This window comes from Oncorhynchus keta, unplaced genomic scaffold (genome assembly GCF_023373465.1).
Source record: "Oncorhynchus keta strain PuntledgeMale-10-30-2019 unplaced genomic scaffold, Oket_V2 Un_contig_3546_pilon_pilon, whole genome shotgun sequence".
Taxonomy (NCBI): Eukaryota; Metazoa; Chordata; class Actinopteri; order Salmoniformes; family Salmonidae; genus Oncorhynchus; species Oncorhynchus keta.
The window spans coordinates 71,081-91,040 of NW_026287307.1; the positions used below are offsets into that span (position 1 = coordinate 71,081).

General features: G+C 44.7%; 1 protein-coding gene across 1 annotated transcript; it reads left to right on the top strand.

Moving 5' to 3' along the window:
- The first annotated feature begins 1,562 nt into the window (after positions 1-1,562).
- LOC118378012 (trace amine-associated receptor 13c-like) lies at positions 1,563-3,623 on the top strand. Its single transcript, XM_035764952.2, has one exon. The coding sequence runs from the start codon at positions 1,668-1,670 to the stop codon at positions 2,625-2,627; it is 960 nt and encodes a 319-aa protein (XP_035620845.2). The 5' UTR covers positions 1,563-1,667; the 3' UTR covers positions 2,628-3,623.
- Positions 3,624-19,960: the final 16,337 nt, after the last annotated feature.

Consider the following 19,960-nt stretch of genomic DNA (forward strand, 5'->3'; position numbering starts at 1 on the left):
GAGGACTTTTTATTTTCAACAGTAACATAAATATCTGATTTTCAAGCGTGCATTGTCCAGATGTGCATTTCCAAGTGATCTAGGAACATAACAGCTTACTTAAATCTCACACTATCATCCAAGAGAGTTCTCATCTATATTATTTGTATCCGTCTATTTACCACCACAGACAGATGCTGGCACTAAGACCACACTCAACCAATGTAATAAGGCCATAAGCAAACAAGAACATGCTCATCCAGAAGCAGCGCTCCTACTGGCCTGGGACTTTAATGCAGGTAAACTTAAATCCTTTTTTACCACATTTTTACCAGAACGTCACAGAGATACATACAAAGCTCTCCCCCGCCCTCCATTTGGCAAATCTGACCATTGTTCTATCCTCCAGATTTCTGCTTACAAGACAAAACTAATGCAGGAAGTAGTGACTCGATCAATGCGTAAGTGGTCAGATGATGTTGATGCTACGCTACAGGACTGTTTTGCAAGCACAGAATGGAATATGTTCCGGGATTCATCCAATGGCACTAAGGAGTTTACCACCTCAGTCATCATCTTCATCAATAAGTGCATTGATGAAGTAGTCCCCACAGTGACCGTACATATCCCACCAGAAGCCATGGATTACAGGCTACATCCGCATCGAGATAAAGGCTACAGCTGCCGGGCCCTTATAACAAATCCCGCCCGAACCATCAAACAAGCAAAGCTTCACAACTGCCATGGTCCAAACACACCAAGACAGTCGGAGACTGAAATGGCTTGGTGTGGTTCCCCAGAACATCAAAAAGTTCTACAGCTGCTCCATCTAGAGCATCTTGACCGGTTGTATCACTGCCTAGTATGGCAACCGCTGGGCCTCTGACCATAAAGCGCTACAGAGGGTAGTGCATACGTCCCAGTACATCAGTGGGGCCAAGTTTCCTGCCATCCAGTACCTATATAATAGGTGGTGTCAGAGGTAAGCCGATAAAATTGTCAGGGACTCCAGTTACCCAAGTCATAGACTGTTTTTCCTGCTACAGCACAGCAAGCGGTACCAGAGCGCCACGTCTAGGACCAAATGCTCCTTAAACAGCTTCTACCCCCAAGCCATAAGACTGCTGAACAATTAATCAAAATGCCACCAGACAATTACATTGATCCCCCCCTCCATTTGTTTTGTACTCCTCTGCTACTCAGTGTTTATTATCTAAGCATAGTCACTTCACCACTAAATACATTTACAAATTACCTTAATAAACCTGTACCCCCCCACACACACACTGACTCAGTACCGGTACCTCCTGTACATGGCCTCGTTATTGTTATGTCATTGTGTTATTTTTTACTTTACATTGTTTGGAATGACAGGCTAGCTGTCATTCCAAACAGGCTAGCTGGGCACAGCAACATCCAATCCCATATTACATCATGCTTTCATTAAATCTTTGTTTATTTAACCGTTTGTTTATATGTGTGCTCACGGATGTACGCACGCGCGCTCGTGTGTGTGTATGTGTGTGTGTGTGTGTGTGGATCAAAGACGCTGGGGAAGGGAGTTTCTGTCAGTAACTCAGGGATAAATAGAGAGGCAGAGCTCAGAGTTTGTCAGAAGCCAGACCTGACAGGGTCACACACAGGACCAAGCAGGAGCAGGACCTCAGCATTTTTACTTTTTATTACAAATGGAGAAACATGAAGATGTTCAATACTGTTTTCAAGACGGAAACTCTTCTTGCAGAAAGGCTTTTCTATCGACATCTATCTACATAACACTGTACATCTTCTTCTCATTGATTTCAGCAGTTACAGTATTTTTGAACCTAATGGTGATCATCTCCATCTCTCACTTCAAGCAGCTCCACACTACAACCAACCTGCTCATCCTCTCTCTGGCTGCGTCAGATCTCCTGGTGGGACTGATTGTGATACCAGTAATGACTGTAGCAACAATGGAATCATGCTGGGGTTTTGGGGAATATTTCTGCGTGTTTCATACCTACATTGCTTGTTTATGTGCTTCTTTATCTCTGGGCAATATGGTCTTGATATCTATTGACCGCTATGTTGCTGTGTGTGATCCCTTATTGTACCACTCTAAAATAACAACAACAAGAATCACGAGTTGTATATCCATCACCTGGTGTTGTTGTATCATATACCGTGCTGCTAATGTACAATATTTTGTAAATGTACAGGTGCCAAGTAAGTGTTTGAAAGAATGTACTACTTTTGAAGGGTCAGTCTGGGTTAATATCACTGACATTGTAATTACAATGGTTGTCCCGTGCTCTGTTATTATAACACTTTATATGAAAATCTTTGTGGTGGCCAGATCACAGGCCAGAAAGCTATTTTCAAAAGAGGCTGCCAGTGTGTCTGGTGTTAAAACTGTACAGGCAAATAAGTCTGAGAGAAAAGCAGCAAAAACTCTGTCTATTGTTGTTTTCAACTATCTCATTTGTTGGATTCCATCTCTATTTGTTTTCTTTTTCTTTTATGTTTTAATTGATAATTTATCATCATATTTCATCCGTTTTCTGTCATTTGTTAATTCCTTAATTAATCCAATCATTTATGCTTTCCTTTATCCATGGTTTAAAGTGACAGCTAAACTTATATTAAGACGTTCATTGTTCCAATAATATGATTCCCTAGTTCTGCAAACAGGTTTGATATAGTTTTGTTCTACCGGTGTTGTAATTATTTCACGTAACAATATACTGACATGACTCAGCTCACTGTTGTCATCATAGGAACATGTGGTGTTGATACTGAATGATTTGCATGGATTGGAATGGAATGACTTGGAGAAGGCATACGCTTGTTTTATAAAATACATTGTAGTCATTGTGGATTGTGTTCTCCAAATACCTAAGGCTGTGGTTGTTCCATGTTAATGATAAATAGTATGTAAGTATTCTAATAGCACATTCTGAGACGTCATGAGTCGTTCTATATGTTGTTTAACACCTCCCTCTAGTGGCTCAATTGTGACACAACATCTTCATCAAGTGTAGTAAAGTTGAAATGTACAATACTGCATGATATCAGATAACGTCCAGGTCTAAATAAATGCTGTATTGTGTTGTGTAGTTGATGGTAAAATGTAAGAATATACAATTATGGTTAACACTTTATAATAACATTCAGTAATAAACCATTTGTAAGGAATTTAGTCTGCTCACCTTTTAATATTATGCCCACATTTACTAAATGTTATTCAGCTAGGTATTGTGACATTTATAAATAACTGCTACAGTATATACATTAATTATTCAACACAACAGAGCAATAATAATAATGTTTGTAATAATCTATTTGGAAGGAATTTACAGTTTGTTCACCATTTATTAATCATCAATCCCAAACTTGTTAAATGTTAGTCAGGTAGGTTTTCTCAAATATATAAATTACTACTATATGCATTAATGATTAAGCACAACAGTGCTGGAAACCACAGTAGACACTTCAACTTCAACATACTGGTAATGAACAGTACCACTACTCTCACTACATCACTGCTGCCAGGTCAGGGGTCACACCAGAGCAGCTCTCTCAGATGCTGTGGAGTCAGAATGACTATAGACATTGGTAACACTTTATAATTACACGTTGTAATAAAGAATGTATAATGTTTATTTTGACTACACATCATTATTGTCTCATTACTCCCACATTAGTTTTAATAAGCTAGTTATTCACACATTGATAAACAACTTTTATAGTATGTAATAATGATTTATATGATCTCTCATCAGATGTTTAATAAATTAATGTATAAACCATTTACTAATCATTAGTAAAGTAATTTTTCAGTCCCTAATCTAAAGTGAGGACTATACACACTTTCTAAATACTTATACATGTTTTGAACAGGGACCAGTGTAATTTATCACAAGAAGATGGACATGCTATTGATAGACATTCCAGCAGTACCTGATGCTCTTTAAGTTCTCAAAATGACCTGGAACATATCAATGGACACAACACAGAGGATGTTAAAGGAAATATATTGAACATTTTATTCCAAAACACTCAAACTGTTGTAGTAGTGTGCTGAAGGATGGTAACATTCTTGTTTGTTGGCAGTGAATACCAAAACCAAAGTGTGGATAATAGTAACTCATTAGAAAACAAATCACATTTTATTTGTCACAAACATATGTTTAGCAGATGTTATTGGGGTTGTAGCGAAATGCTTGTGCATCTAATTCTGACAGTGCAGCAATATCTAACAAGTAATATCTAACAATTTCACAACAAATACCTAATACACACAAATCTATGTAAAAGACTGGAATTAAGAATATATGAATATATGGATGAGCAATGTCAGAGCGGCACAGACTAAGAGCAGTTTATAGACTGCTTACAGGGTAAGGGAACCAATATGTAAATACATATCATAACTGAACATTACGTTTCAAGGGTTACTACCTTTAATGCACTACAAAATCAAATCAAACCACATTTTATTGGTCACATACACATGTTTAGCAATGTTGTTGCGGGTAGAGTGGAGTACTTTTCTTCCTAGCAGTCCAGTAGTATCTAACAATTCACAACAATACACACAAATCTAAAAGTAAAAGAAGGAAATTAAGAAATATATAAATATTTGGACAAGTAATGTCTGAGAGGTATTGACCAAAAAATACACTAGAATACAGTATATACATATGAGATGAGTAAAGCAGTATGTAAACGTTATTAAAGTGACTAGTGTTCCATTATTAAAGTGGCAAGGGGTTCCATGTCTATGTACATAGGGCAGCATCGTCTATGGTGCAGGGTTGAGTAACATGGTGATAGTCGGCTAGTGATGGTTAATTAACAGTCTGATTGCTTTGAGATAGAAGCTGTTTTTCGGTATCTCGGTCCCAGCTTTGATGCACCTGTACTGACCTCGCCATATGGATGATAGCGAAGTGAACAGGCCGTGGTCGGGTGGTTGATGTCCTTGATGATCTTTTTGGCTTTCCTGTGACATCGGGTACTGTAGGTGTCCTGGAGGGCAGGCAGGGTGCCCTCGGTGTTGCGTTGGACAGACCGCACCACCCTCTGTAGAGCCCTAAGTATTCAGACCCTTTACTCTGTACCTTGTTGAAGCATTTTAGCCAGCTAATATAGGGTATGATGCTACAAGCTTGGCACACCTGTATTTGGGGATTTTCTTCCATTCTTCACTGCAGATCCTCTCAAGCTCTGTCAGATTGGATGGGGAGCATCGCTGCACAGCTATTTTCAGGTCTCTCCACAGACATTCGGTCAGGTTCTAGTCCGGGCTCTTGCTGGGCCATTCAAGCACATTCAGAAACTTGTCCCCAAGCCACTCCTGCATTGTCTTGGCTGTGTGCTTAGGGTCATTGATCTGTTGGAAGGTGAACCTTTGACCCCGTCTGAGGTCCTGAGTGCTCTGGAACAGGTTTTCATCAAGTATTTCTCTTTACTTTGCACTGTTCATCTTTCCCTTTATCCTGACTAGTCTCTCAGTCGCTTCCACTGAAAAATATCCTGAAAGCATGATGTTGCCACCAGTATGCTTCACCGTAGGGATGGTGTCAGGTTTCCTCCCAACGCAACACTTGGCATCAAGGCCAAAGAGTTCATTTTTAGTTTCCTTCAGGTGCCATTTATGTGCCAAAAGAGTTCTTTATGTGCCATTTGGCAAACTCCAAGGCCGTTATGTGCCTTTTACAGTGGTGTGGCATCAGTCTGGCCACTCTACAATAAAGGCCTGATTGTTGGAGTGCTGCAGAGATGTTTGTCCTTCTGGAAGGGTCATCCATCTCAACAGAGGAACTCTGGAGCTCTCTCAGAGTGACCATCAGGTACTTGGTCACCTCCATGACCAAGGCCCTTCTACCCGATTGCTCAGTTTGGACGGGCGGCCAGCTTTTGTGGTTCCAAACTTCTTCCATTTAAGAATGGAGGCCACTGTGTTCTTGGGGGCCTTCAATGCTGAAGAAAAGTTTTGGTACCCTTCCACAGATCTGTGCCTCGACTCTTTCCTGTCTCGGAGCTCTACGGACAATTCCTTCGACCTCATGTCTTGGATTCTGCTCTGATATGCACTGTCAACTGTGGGACCTTATATGGACAGGTGTGTGCCTTTCCAAAAGTAATTTTATTTAACTAAGTAAGTCAGTTAATTAAGAACAAATAATTTTTTTCTTTTTTACAATGACAGCCTACACCGGCCAAAGCCAGAGGACGCTGGGCCAATTGTGTGCCGTCCTATTGGACTTCCAATAACAACCAGTTGTATTACAGCTGGATTTGAACTAGGGTGTCTGTGGTGACACTGAGATGCGGTGCCTTAGACCACTCTTTCACTCGGGAACCAAAATCATGTCCAATCAATTGAATCTACCACAGGTGGACTCCAATCAAGTTGTAGAAACATCTCCAGGATGATCAATGGAAACGGGATGCTATTTAGCTCAATTTCGTGTTGTATAACAAAAGGGTCTGAATACTTATGTAGATAAGGTATTTCTGTTTTTATTTTTAATACATTTGCAAACATTTCTAAAAAACTATTTTGGGGGTTTTGTGCGCAGATTGATGAGAGACAAAAATATTTAAAACATTTTAGAATAAGTGTCACAGTGTTCTTCGTTTGTAGAAAGAGAGTCGGTATAGGCAGCCAAGCCTATATAAAAATACAATAAACCCATGTCACACCCTGGCCTGAACAAATAATAAAGAAAACACAAAATACTAAGACCAAGGCGTGACAATAAGGCTATAATGTAACAACATGTGTAAAAAGCCAGGGGTTCTGAATACTTTACGAATGCACTGTATGTATGAAAATACCCTCAAATAAAATCTGACATTCTATAAGGTCGCCCCATATTAAATACAATCTCATATCCAATGTGCTGGAGTAAAGCACTTTTGATATGGACACTGCAGATTGAAATAGAGGACAGGGATTACTTCAGTATTTGCAGTAGCCAGAGGAAGGCAGTAATCTGTGACAGATGGATAACTTAATTGATTCTGTACTGAACAAAAATATAAATGCAATATTTTACTGATTTACAGTCATATATGGAAATCAGTCAATTGAAATAAATGTGTCAGGCCCTAATCAATGGATTTCACATGATTGGGAATACAGATATGCGTCTATTGGTCCCCGATATACTGTATATAAAAAAGTATGGGGACACCCCTTCAAATTAGTTGAACTGGTTATTACAGCCACACCCGTTGCTGTAATTGCCTTGCAATCTTCATAGACAAACATTGGCAGTAGAATGGTCATACTGAAGAGTTCAGTGACTATCAATGTGGCACCTTCATAGGATGCCACCTTTCCAACAAGTCAGTTCATCAAGTTTCTGCTCTGCTAGAGCTGCCCCGTTCAACTGTAAGGGCTGTTGTTTTGAAAAAGAAACGTCTAGGAGCAACAATGACTAAGCCGCTAAGTGGTAGGCCACACAACCTCACCAAATGGGAAGGCCGAGTGCTCCAGCACATAGCGAGTAAAAATCCTCTTTCCTCGGTTGCACATCTCACTACCAAGTTCCAAACTGCCTCTGGAAGCAACGTCAGCACAAGAACTGTTCATCGGGAACTTGGCCGAGCAGCCGAAAACAAGCCTAAGATCACCATGCACAATGCTGTGTTGGCTCGAGTGGTGTAAAGCACTTCGTCATTGGATGCTGGAGCAGTGGAAACACCTTCTCTGGAGTGATGAGTCACGCTTCACTCTCTGGCAGGCCGATGGACGAATTTGGGTTTGGCGGATTCCAGGAGGACTCTACCTGCCCAATGCATAGTGCCAACTGTAAAGTTTGGTGGAGGAGGAATAATGGTCTGGGGATGTTTTTCATGATTTGAACTTGGCCCCTTAGTGCCAGTGAAAGGAAATATTAACCTACAGCATACAATGACGTTCTAGACTTAGTGGCAACAGTTTGGGGAATGCTCTTTCCTGTTTCAGCATGCAAAAGCCACCGTGCACAAAGTGAGGTCCATAAATAAATGTTTTTTTGAGATCTGTGTGGAAGAACCTGACCGGACCTCACAGAGCCCTGACCTCGACCCTATTGAGCACATTTGGGATGAATTGGAACGCCGACTGAAAACCAGGCCTAATCGCCCAACATCAATGGCCAAATGAACTTGTGGCTGAATGGAAGCAAGTCCCCGCAGCAATGTTCCAACATCTAGTGGAAAGCCTTCCCAGAAGAGTGGAAGGTGTAATAGCAGCAAAGGAGGACTAGCTCGATATTAATGCTCATGATTTTGGAATGACATGTTCGACGAGCAGGAATCCTCTTGGACCAAGACTTGGCGCTCCAGTACTGCTTGCCGTGCGGTAGCAGAGGGTGGCTGGAGTCTGACATTTTTTAGGGCCTTCCTCTGACACCTCCTGGTATAGAGGTCCTGAATGGCAGGAACCTTGGCCCCAGTGATGTACTTGGCCATTCGCACTACCCTCTGTAGTGCCTTGCGGTCAGAGGCCGAGCAGTTGCCATACCTGGCAGTGATGCAACCAGTCAGGATGCTCACTATGGTGCAGCTGTAGAACCTTTTGGAGGATCTGAGGACCCATGCCAAATATTTTCAGTCACCTTAGTGGGAAAATAGGTTTTGTTGTGCCCTCTTCATGACTGTCTTGGCGTGCTTGGACCATGTTAGTTCGTTGGTGACATGGACACCAAGGAACTTGAAGCTCTCAACCTGCTCCACTGCAGCCCAGTCGATGACAATGGGGGTGTGCTCGGTCCTCGTTTTTCTGTAGTCCACAATCATCTTATTTGTCTTGATAACGTTGAGGGAGAGGTTCTTGTCCTTTAACCACACAGACTCTGACCTCCTCCCTATATGCTGTCTCTTTGGTGTCGGTGGTCAGGTCTACTTAATGGTGCTGGAGTCATACCAAGCTGTGCAGTCATGAGTGAAAGGGGAGTACAGGAGGGGACTGAGCACACACCCCTGAGAGGCCTTTGTGTTGAGGATCAGCGTGGTGGATGTGTTGTTAGTTACCTTTAGAACCTTTTGGCAGCCCATCAGGAAGTCCAGGATCCAGTTGCAGAGGGAGGTGTTTAGTCCCAGGGTTCTTAGCTTGGTGAAGAGCTTTGAGGGCACTATTGTGTTGAACACTGAACTGTAGTTAATGAATAGCATTCTCGTAGGCGTTCCTTTTGTCCAGGTGGGAAAGGGCAGTGTGGAGTGCAATAAAGATTGCATTATCTTTGGATCTGTTGGAGCGGAAGGCAAATTGGTGTGGGTCTAGTGTTTCTGGGATAATTATGTTGATGTGAGACATGACCAGCTATTCAAAGCACTTCATGGCTACAGACAAGAGTGCTACGGGTTGTTAGTCATTTAGGTTACCTTAGTGTTCATGGGCACAGGAACTACGGTGGTTTGCTTAAAACATGTTGGTATTACAGACTCGGACAGGAAGAGGATGAACATGTCAGTGAAGACACTTGCCAGTTGGTTACCAATGCTTGCAGTACACATCCTGGTGATCCGTCTGGCCCTGTGGTCTTGTGAATGTTGATCTGTTTAAAGGTCTTACTCACATCGGCTGCGAAGATGGCAATCACACAGTCTTCCGGAACAGCTGGTTGTGGGTAATTAAAGGGTAATAAGGCTGGTGGAACTCTACATAGAGGGTTCTAGGATGAAACCTCCAAAGATTATAAACTGAGACATGGAATTGTTTTCAGATGTTCATACTATGTATCATTTAGCTATTTTTTTTATCCATTTTAGAATAAACCTGTAATGTAACAAAATGTTGAAAATGTAAAGGAATCTGAATATTTTTTCAATGCACCGTATACATGGTAAAACAGATACTTCTTTTTGATTTATTTTTGGACTGTTTTGAATTGTCTGTCCTATATATATATTTGTTGGCACTAAAGTATTTCCATACTTCCATTCATAAAAAAAAAAAAACTGGTACGGGGTTACCTTGAGGCGAGTTTCGTGAGTCTTGTAGGCGTCATACAAAACCACCCTCCTGTATCTTAAAACAATTCCATGTCTCAGTTTATAATCTTTGGAGGGTTCATTCTAGAACCCTCTATGTAGAGTTCCACCAGCCTTATTACCCTTTAATTACCCACAACCTTCATTCAGAATGATTGCCAGAGTAGAGTAGATTTAATACTGATACTACCTCAATCATCTCAACTGGAACAACCATCTCAGTAACGGGTTAAATAAATTAAATTACTAGTAGATTGGATTAGTTTGGAAAACTGTTGTCTTTGTGTAGTATAAAATGGATCAACCAATCACTGAAAAGTTACAGATAAAACAATTCTGTAAATCTCTCTGCAATGTAGGTGTTTGTGAGAGTCTTAGTTATCGATGGTGGGGTTATATTAGTTTGTAGTCCAAACCGTAATGAAATTGTAATTGACATTGTAATGAAAAGACCGATTTTCGGGATGTCTCCTGGCCTGACAAACACCGCTGTAGCGAGGCTGCAGAAGCGACATCGGTGGATGCGGGGGATTGAAATGCAGCCTGTGCCAAAAAATAGCTATCTCTAGATTAAGGATGGATTTTGATGGGGAGGCCTGTTTTGTCATGGGCAGCCCCATTGAGGGCTCTCACCATTTTTAAATAGTCAACACATTAACATCAACACGCCACAGGATATACCCATTGGACTTTGGGCTCTGCTGGGAGTTTACTTCATAGCCTATGGGATATTCATTGAATATTTAATGGAGGAGGATGGTAAATGTGATCTGCATAACATACCAATAGACATACCTTTATATTCCTCCTGATACCTTCAAACGCAGACACAAAAGTGAGCAGCTCATTCATCTGCACCCAATACATCTAGCCTTCAACATAATTATTATAGTATAGATATTCTTACCTCTGTTGATTCATATCCATTGAATTGTGTCCAATCTCGGTTTTAGAAATATTTGTACGAATATGAAAAGATAGATGGTATCATCATAAAACAATATCAATTTTGATCATACATGGGACAAACCTTACCTTAAACTGAGGAGATCTTGACATTTTTCTGTTAAGTGACTGCACCTGCTGTCCTTTCAAATTAAAATCCATATGTTTCTGTTGGACAGTTATGTTCCAGCAAGAACCCCCACCAACGAAGGAGGTTCCTCGGTGAATCCCACCTCCTATGGGGTTCTTGGATGAACCTTTTGGGGGCCATTTTCGGTGCCAAAAACCCTGATGTTCTTGAAAGAACTTAGAGGATCTTAGAAGAACCCTTGTTGAACCTCTAATTTTTAGAGTGTACAGGGATGTAGTACCGTCATAGTGCGGGGGAGAATATAACGAGTAAAAATATGTCTGGAAATGTTATTCTAATCAATTCTAAATTAATTATAGTTAATTACCACAAAATTCCACAAAAACAAAACACTAAGTAAACATTCAAATATAATAATTCAAGAAGATCTATATGCATATTCCCATGAAACAGATTGACATCAAATGATTGGCATGCAGTGTCACACCCTGACCATAGTTTTCTTTGTATGTTTCTATGTTTTGTTTGTTCAGGGTGTGATCTGAGTGGGCATTCTATGTTGGATGTCTAGTTTGTCTGTTTCTGTGTTTGGCCTGATATGGTTCTCAATCAGAGGCAGGTGTTAGTCATTGTCTCTGATTGGGAACCATATTTAGGTAGCCTGTTTTGTGTTGGGTTTTGTAGGTGGTTGTTTCTGTGTCTGTGTTTGTTTCACCACGCAGAACTGTTTCGGTTTTCACATTTATTGTTTTGTATATTTGTAATGTTTTCTCGGTATTCGTCTTGATTAAAGATGTTTAACCCTAACCACGCTGCGTTTCGGTCCGCCTTTCCTTCCCGGGAAGAAAACCGTGACATGCAGTTAGAACATTTCACCTGAAAAACGTGAAGAATTATCATCACCATTGACAGTGATGGTCTATTTTGAACTGAGGTATGCCTAACTGTCTGCGACGGCATTACAAATATACATTTTTCTTGAGACAAAAGACAAAAGACCTGTGCTTTGGCATAAGCAGATTTTATGCCTATTCTACGGTGATATTCAATGGGCTATATCTGTCGGTACAATGATGAGAAATGATGACCTCATAAAGAATTGCTCTCCCCCTAAAACGGTAGGTGAGGGATTGTTGCAGTCACTCATTAGAGCAGTTCATAGACTGGTTACAGGGTAAGGGAAACAATATCTACATACATAATTTAACTGAACATTACATTTAAAAGGTTAATACCTTTAATACACTACAAGTGAAGTTGTCCAAATAATTACAACTTCTTCAAAATGGGGGAGGGGGGGACTTGATTCATAAGTGGAATTCATTTCTTAACACTGTTCAAATCAAATGTATTTATATAGCCCTTCTTACTTCAGCTGATATCTCAAAGTGCTGTACAGAAACCCAGCCTAAAACCCCAAACAGCAAGCAATGCAGGTGTAGAAGCACGGTGACTAGGAAAAACTCCCAAGAAAGGCCATAACCTAGGAAGAAACCTGGAGAGGAATCAGGCTATGAGGGGCGGCCAGTCCTCTTCTGGCTGTGCCGGTTGGAGATTATAACAGAACATGGCCAAGATGTTCAAATGTTCATAAATGACCAGTTGCACCAAGTCTTTGGTCTCCAGCTGCACTAGGTCTGTTTTCCTCAGCATTAGTCGTCACTCAGTCCCTAACCCATGTGGGTCATAAAGCTCCTTCCCCACTAGACTCAGAGGTACTAGTTTCTCCAATAGGCACAGAGCTCGACTATTCTCCAAGTCCAGTGTCAGTTTCCCTCGCATGTCCATAGTCATTCTCCCTGTCTGGTTCAGAGACGTTCTCCCTGTCAGGTCCAGAGTCGTTCTCCCTGTCAGGTTCAGAGTCATTCTCCCTGTCAGGTTCAGAGTCATTCTCCCTGTCAGTTCCAGAGTCGTTCTCCCCATTAGGTTCAGAGTCGTTCTCCCATTCGGGTTCAGAGTCATTATCCGTGTCAGATTTAGAGTCATTCTCTATGAAAGGTTCAGATTCGTTCTTTGTCAGTTTCAGAGTCGTTCTACGTTGCAGGTCTAGCATTGTTCTCCCTGTCAAGTTCAGAGTCATTTTCCCTGTCAGATTCAGAGTCGTTCTCACTGTTTCCAGCTCTTGTCGGCCCTCAGTCTACTGCTGCGCTAGGCTATAGGTTCTCTGCCCCACTAGGTTTGCAGCATCTTCCTCAGTTGGTCGGCAGCCCCCAGCCTTATTCGGCAAGCAGTCAGCTCCCTCAGTGCTACAGGCCAAACCACCTGCCCTACTTCTAGGTCCTGGGTCTCTCGCCCCACTAGACCCAGAGTTATCTGCTCCCTAGATGTGCAGTTAGACAGTTCACAGCCCTCAGCCTGCAACCAGTTGCCTATACTAGCACTAGGCTATATGTTCCCTGCTTAGCAAGGTTTGCAGCTTCCCACTATTCCTGGCTTGCAGTCCTCAGATTTAGCAGTGGGTTCAAAGTGCCCTGCCCTGCTTGGCCCTCAGCTCCCTGATCTGGGGTAACCACCATTCCCTGACCCTTGGGACCTGCTGTCTCTAGTTCTGGCGGGCCTCCCATCTCCTGCCTTGGATGACCCTCAGCCCTTCCCACGTGGGACACCACTTGACCTTTTCTCTGGGGCCCAGCTGCCCAATGCCTCCAGATCTCTAATGATCCCTATGGTTCCCAACATGCTCTACCATGCATTTCAGTGTTTTCAGCAGTGGTGAAAGATTCACCAACCTACCAACAACGGTTGTGTCTGGCATGCCACAATTCTCCACCGCAGTAAAATAACCACCTGCTTCAGCCGTGGCCAGCCTTCGGCGTTGCACACAGCTTCTAAGGATGGGGCCCAGCTACCCTGCACCAGCAGAGTTAGAGGGCCCTCCCTCACCCGCGTGGCCTTCCATGGGGAGGCCCCAGGACTGTCTCTGTGTATCTCTGTATCTCCCTCGTGGGCCAGCAACAAAGCCATGCCTTTTCTGCAGGGTAGGATTTGGCACGCTAACAATTAGCTTCCCGATGAGGCTTGTGGCTTTTCAGAGACTTTAAATAATGTGTCCCCTATTAGAGACTTTGCCATTTAGGTTCGAGGCGTTTTTGTGGATGTTAATATTTCCATAAGAAATATTGGGGTGGCTGTAAAAAAAAAAGCTGTCCTGCTCCTCCCTACCTAACTTCCCCTCACAGTCCCTTCAGTTTCCCTTAAGTTAGTTTTGCAGCTCAGCCTACCTAAGGTATCCCTCACCAACCATAGCCCTTCCATTACCAACCATAAAGATTGTGCATCGCATCTCGACACTGCACCCGCCCACTCAGTTCATTGTGTTATCATCGTCCGACGGGAGAAGACGCACATTTTAGATGACTTTTATCTGTCGAAAAATATACGAATATCTGAATTTTGAGCGTGCATTGTCCAGATGCACATTTCCAAGTGATCTAGGATGTAAGTAATGGAGCTGGAGTATAGAAGCAGAGTTGACATTTAATTAGAAACAGCAGAGGAGCACCTCCCTATCCACATCAAAGGGACAATAGTGGAGAAGGTGGAAAGTTTGTATTTCCTCGGGTACACATCACATACAAATTGAAGTGGTCCACCCACACAGACAGTGTGGTGAAGAGGCGAAAAGCGCTCCTTCAAGCTCAGGGGGCTGAAGAAATTTGTCTTGTCACTCAAAACCATGACAAACTTTTACAGATGCACAATCGAGAGCATCCTGTCGGGCTGTATCACAGCCTGGTACGGCAACTGTTCCGCACACAACCGTAAGACTCTGCAGAGGGTAGTGAGGTCTGCACAATGCATCACCGGGGAAAACTACCTGCCCTCCATGACACCAAAAGCACCCGATGTAACAGGAAGGCCAAAACGTTCATCAAGGAAAACAACCACCCGAGCCACTGCCTGTTCACACCGCTACCATACAGAAGTCGAGGTCAGAGCAGGCTCATCAGAGCTAGGACCGAGAGACTGAAAAACAGCTTCTATCTCAAGGCCATCAGACTGCGAAACAGCATGCACTAACTCAGAGAGGCTGCTGCCTACATTGAGACCTAATCACTGGCCACTTTAATAAATGGATCACTTGTCACTTTAAACAATACCAGTTGAAATAATTCCACTTTAATAATGTTTACATATCTTACATTACTCATATCATATGTACGTACTGCATTTTATACCATCTATTGCATGTTGCTTATGCTTATCGCTCACATATATATTTATATGTACATATTCTCATTCACCCCTTCAGATTTGTGGGTCCAGAGTAACGCCGAGGTCCTTCACAGTTTTATTTGAGACGACTGTACAACCATTACGATTAATTGTCAGATTCAACAAAATATCTCTTTGTTTCTTGGAACCTAGAACAAGCATCTCTGTTTTGTCCGAGTTTTAAAGTAGAGTAAAAGTAAGTTTGCAGCCATCCAATTCCTTATGTCTGAAACACATGCTTCTAGCGAGGGCAATTTTGGGGCTTCACCATGTTTCATTGAAATGTGTGTCATCCGCATAGCATTGAAATTTAACATTATGTTTTCGATTGACATCCCCAAGAGTTAAAATATATAGTGAAAACAATAGTGGTCCTAAAACGGAACCTTGAGGAACACCGAAATGTACAGATACTTGTTAGATATTACTGCATTGTTGGAACTATAAGCACAAGCATTTCACTCCACTCGCATTAACATCTGCTAACCATGTGTATGTGACCAATACAATTTCATTTGAAATTTGATTTGATTTGATTTCAGTAGTAATGAAGGAATACAAATCCACCAGTGAAAAACTGTCCAGCTGTTGTTGTTATTATTTAGCCCATATTCCTAGAACGCAATGACTACATCAAGATTGTGACTCTACAAACTTGCTGGATGCATTTGCAGATTGTTTTGGGGCTGCTGTCACCACCCACCTCAGCCCACACTGCCACAAGAAGCCATCATGCACCTGAGTAAGATGAGTTGACTACACACCTATCTCATCTATGAGACCACCAGCCCTGCTCCAGGCCTCCTCAGTGGTCAGGGTGACCACACCCTACCAGTTGGGAGCTGATGAGGGAATATGAGAACCTATGTCATGAGCAGCAAGAGATCAGAGGGCGTACTCAAGCTACATCTCACTGTTTTATTATTAGTTTGTGTTTGTGTGGTTGACAACATTAGCTAAATATTTGCAATTCAACACTTCCTCACGTCTTTGCAAATAGTGTTTGTGAATTAAATGTTAGATATATTTCCTTAAACATCCTGTATTGTGTGCATATTCTTTTACCCTTGTCATGCCTTCTCCTGCTCACTCCGTGATCGGCATCGCTGGTCTACTACTCACCTGGCCTGGCAACCCACATTACGCACACCTGGCATCCATCATTCCACACACCTGCTACCCATCTTTACGCACACCTGGACTTAATCACCACCCTGACTACTTTATATAGCAATCAGTGGCCTCAGTTATCAGGCAGTATTGGTTTTGTTCATGTTCAGTACGCTTCTCCTGTTTTGTTTATCTGCTTTTTAAAATAACGTACCTTCTCGACCTGCTTCCTGACTCCAAGCAAATACGTTAAAGAATACTGCATCAGAAAATATGTAAGCTGCAGAAGATAACAGCATCTTCCACATGTTCAAGGAACAGGGTGATCTATCTCCACCAACACCACCAGCTGGCAGTACTGGGTCACGACCTTGAAGGAGGTCCTGCGTTCTCCAGTGCCTCGACACCACCATCTGGCTCTCTTTAACCGTGATGGAGGGCCTCACGTTCTCAGCCGCCTTGACACCACCAGCTGGCTCTACTGGGTACGACCTTGAAGGAGGTCCTCCGTGTTCTCCAGTGCCTCGACACCACCATCTGGCTCTCTGGATACGACCGTGATGGAGGGCCTATGCTTCTCAGCCGCCTTGACACCACCAGCTGGCTCTACTGGGTACGGCCATGAAGGAGGTCCTCCTAGAACAAGCATCTCTGTTTTGTCCGAGTTTTTAAAGCCATCCACTTCCTTAGAAAAATGTCCAGCGAGGCAATTTTGGGGCGGTCTCCACCGCCTCGACACCACCAGCAATGTTCTCCAATCCTCTGTAGGGCCTCCTACCATGGGTCGTTGCAGTGAGCCAGTCCCCCAGCCGTCCATGCAGGTCATCGAAGCCCGACTGTCCCTTCCGGAGAAGTATGACGGCACTACATCATAATGCCGTGGATTCCGGGGCTCCTCTATTTCACCTATCATACAGGGAGCCCCTACCACCAAGTGTTCCAAGGTTGCTATGTTTTCCTGCTGACCGGAGTTCATTGGAATGGGCTAAAATGGAACCATCTGGGAGAAAGGAAAGGAGGAGCTGGGTTCGTTTGAGAGGTTCATGGCTCTGTTCAGGGTGGTCCTCCAGAGGGCAGAGATGGAGGTGAGAGAGTTTTCCAACTCCAGCATGGTGCCCAGATCACTGCGGATTAGGCCCTCATCTTTGAAAGTGATTGGCAGCCTCCAGAGGATGGGATGAGCCGGCACTCCGCACTCTATTCCCAGTGGACTGCACGAAGAGGTCCAGACGGTGTTGGCCCCCACAGCCCGGTCCATCTGGTGCCTCCTCCAAGCACCAGGCCTCCTGTAGGTCTCCCCAGCCTGGTGGGTCTTGTGGCAGCCCCACACACCAGGCTGTCTCTCTTTCTCCTCCCTCCAAGTTCTCACGCCTGTCCGGAGCCCTCCTGTCCAGAGCTGCCAGAGCTGCCCTTTCTGTCCGGAGCTGCCAGAGCCCCCTCCTGTCCGGAGCTGTCCGGAGCCACCCTCCTGTCCGGAGCTGCCAGAGACGCCCGTCTGTCCGGAGCTGCCAGAACCGCCTGTCTGTAGCTGCCAGAGCCGCCCTTTCTGTCCGGAGCTGCCAGAGCCCCCCTCTGTCCGGAGCAGCCAGAGCCGCCTGTCTGTCCGGAGCTTATAATGTTATCTGTATGTCCTTAAGCTCCAGAGCCGCCCGTCTGTCCGGAGCTGCCAGAGCCGCCCGTCATTCCGGAGCTGCCAGAACCCCCGCCTGTCCGGAGCTGCCAGAGCCCCCGCCTGTCCGGAGCTGCCAGAGCCTCCCGCCTGTCCGGAGCTGCCAGAGCCCCCGCCTGTCCCGCGCTGCCAGAGCCCCCGCCTGTCCGGCGCTGCCAGAGCCGCCCGTCTGTCCGGAGCTGCCAGAGCCGTTTTTTCTGTCCGGAGCTGCCAGAGCCCCCTCTGTCCGGAAAAGCCAGAGCCGCCTGTCTGTCCGGAGCTGCCATAGCCGTCTGTATGTCAGGGAGCTGCCAGAGCCGCCCGTCTGTCCGGAGCTGCCAGAGCCGCCCGTCATTCCGGAGCTGCCAGAACCCCCGCCTGTCCGGAGCTGCCAGAGCCCCCGCCTGTCCGGAGCTGCCAGAGCCTCCCGCCTGTCCGGAGCTGCCAGAGCCCCCGCCTGTCCCTACAGTGCCAGAGCCCCCCGCCTGTCCGGCGCTGCCAGAGCCGCCCGTCTGTCCGGAGCTGCCAGAGCGCCCGTCTGTCCGGAGCTGCCAGAGCCGCCCGTCTGTCCGGAGCTGCCAAAGCCGCCCGTCAGTCCGGAGCTGCCAGAGCCGCCCGTCAGTCCGGAGCTGCCAGAGCCGCCCGTCAGTCCGGAGCTGCCAGAGCCCTCCTGTCCGGAGCTGCCAGAGCCCCCTCCTGTCCGGAGCTGCCAGAGCCCCCCTCCCTGTCCGGCCCTGCCAGAGCATTTCCGCCTGTCTGGCCCTGCCAGATGGGCCCCTGTCCGGCCCTGCCAGAGCCGCCTGTCTGTCCGGAGCTGCCAGAGCTGCCCATCAGTCCTGAGCTGCCAGAGCCCCCTCCTGTGGTGCTGCCAGAGCCTCCCGGCTGTCCGGCGCTGCCAGAGTCTCCCTCCTATTCAGTGCCCGCTGTAAGGGTCCACAGTCCGGGGTCGGCGGCGAGGGTCGCACCTCCAGAAGCGCCTCGTAAGTGGGCCATGAGTAAGGTGGAGTGGGGTCTATGTCCCGCACCAGAGCCGCCACCGCGGTGAAATGCCCACCCAGACCCTCCCCTATAGGTTCTGGTTTTGCGGCCGGAGTCCGCACCTTTGGGGTGGTGGGGGGTACTGTCACTTCCTGACCTTAGTTCCTTTTTTATCTCTATTTTGGTTTGGTCAGGGCGTGAGTTTGTGTGGGCATTCTATGTTTTGTTCTATGTTTTGTAGTTGTGTGTTTGGCCTGGTATGGTTCCCAATCAGAGGCAGCTGTCTATCGTTGTCTCTGATTGAGAACCATACTTAGGTTTCCTGTTCCCACCTGTGTTTGTGGGTAGTTGTTTTATGTTGTTTCACCTGAGGACTGTTTCGATTTTCGTTGTTTCACTTTTGTTATTCTTTTATTCAGTGTTCAGTTGTAATACATTTAACTTGGACATGTACCACGCTGCAGTTTGGTCTGAACTTTCCTACTCCTCATCAGATGAAGAAGATCGTAAGAACTGCTGCTCAAATTATTTGTTACTCTTATTTTTTACTTATATATTTTTCACTTAACATTTATTTTTTATTAAAACAGCATTGTTGGTTAAAGGCTTGTAAGTAAGCATTTCACTCTAAGGTACTCACCTGATCGGCGCTTGTGAGAAATACATTTGAATTGATTTGGAGAAAATGTACCTTTTCTCTCATCTCCAACTATCAGTAAGGCTGAAGGACAGGCTAGCTGGGCACAGCAACATCCAATCCTGTCATACATTACATCATGCTTTCATTAATTATTTGTTTATCCAACCGTTTGTTCATTTGTGTGTGTGTGTGTGTGTGTGTGTGTGTGTGTGTGTGTGTGTGTGTGTGTGTGTGTGTGTGTGTGTGTGTGTGTGTGTGTGTTTGTGTGTGTGTGTGTGTGTGTGTGTGTGTGCAGAGAGATCCTGGGGAGGGGAGTGGCTGTCAGTAACTTAGGGATAAATATAGAGGCAGAGCTCAAAGTTTGTCAGAAGGGGGACCTGAC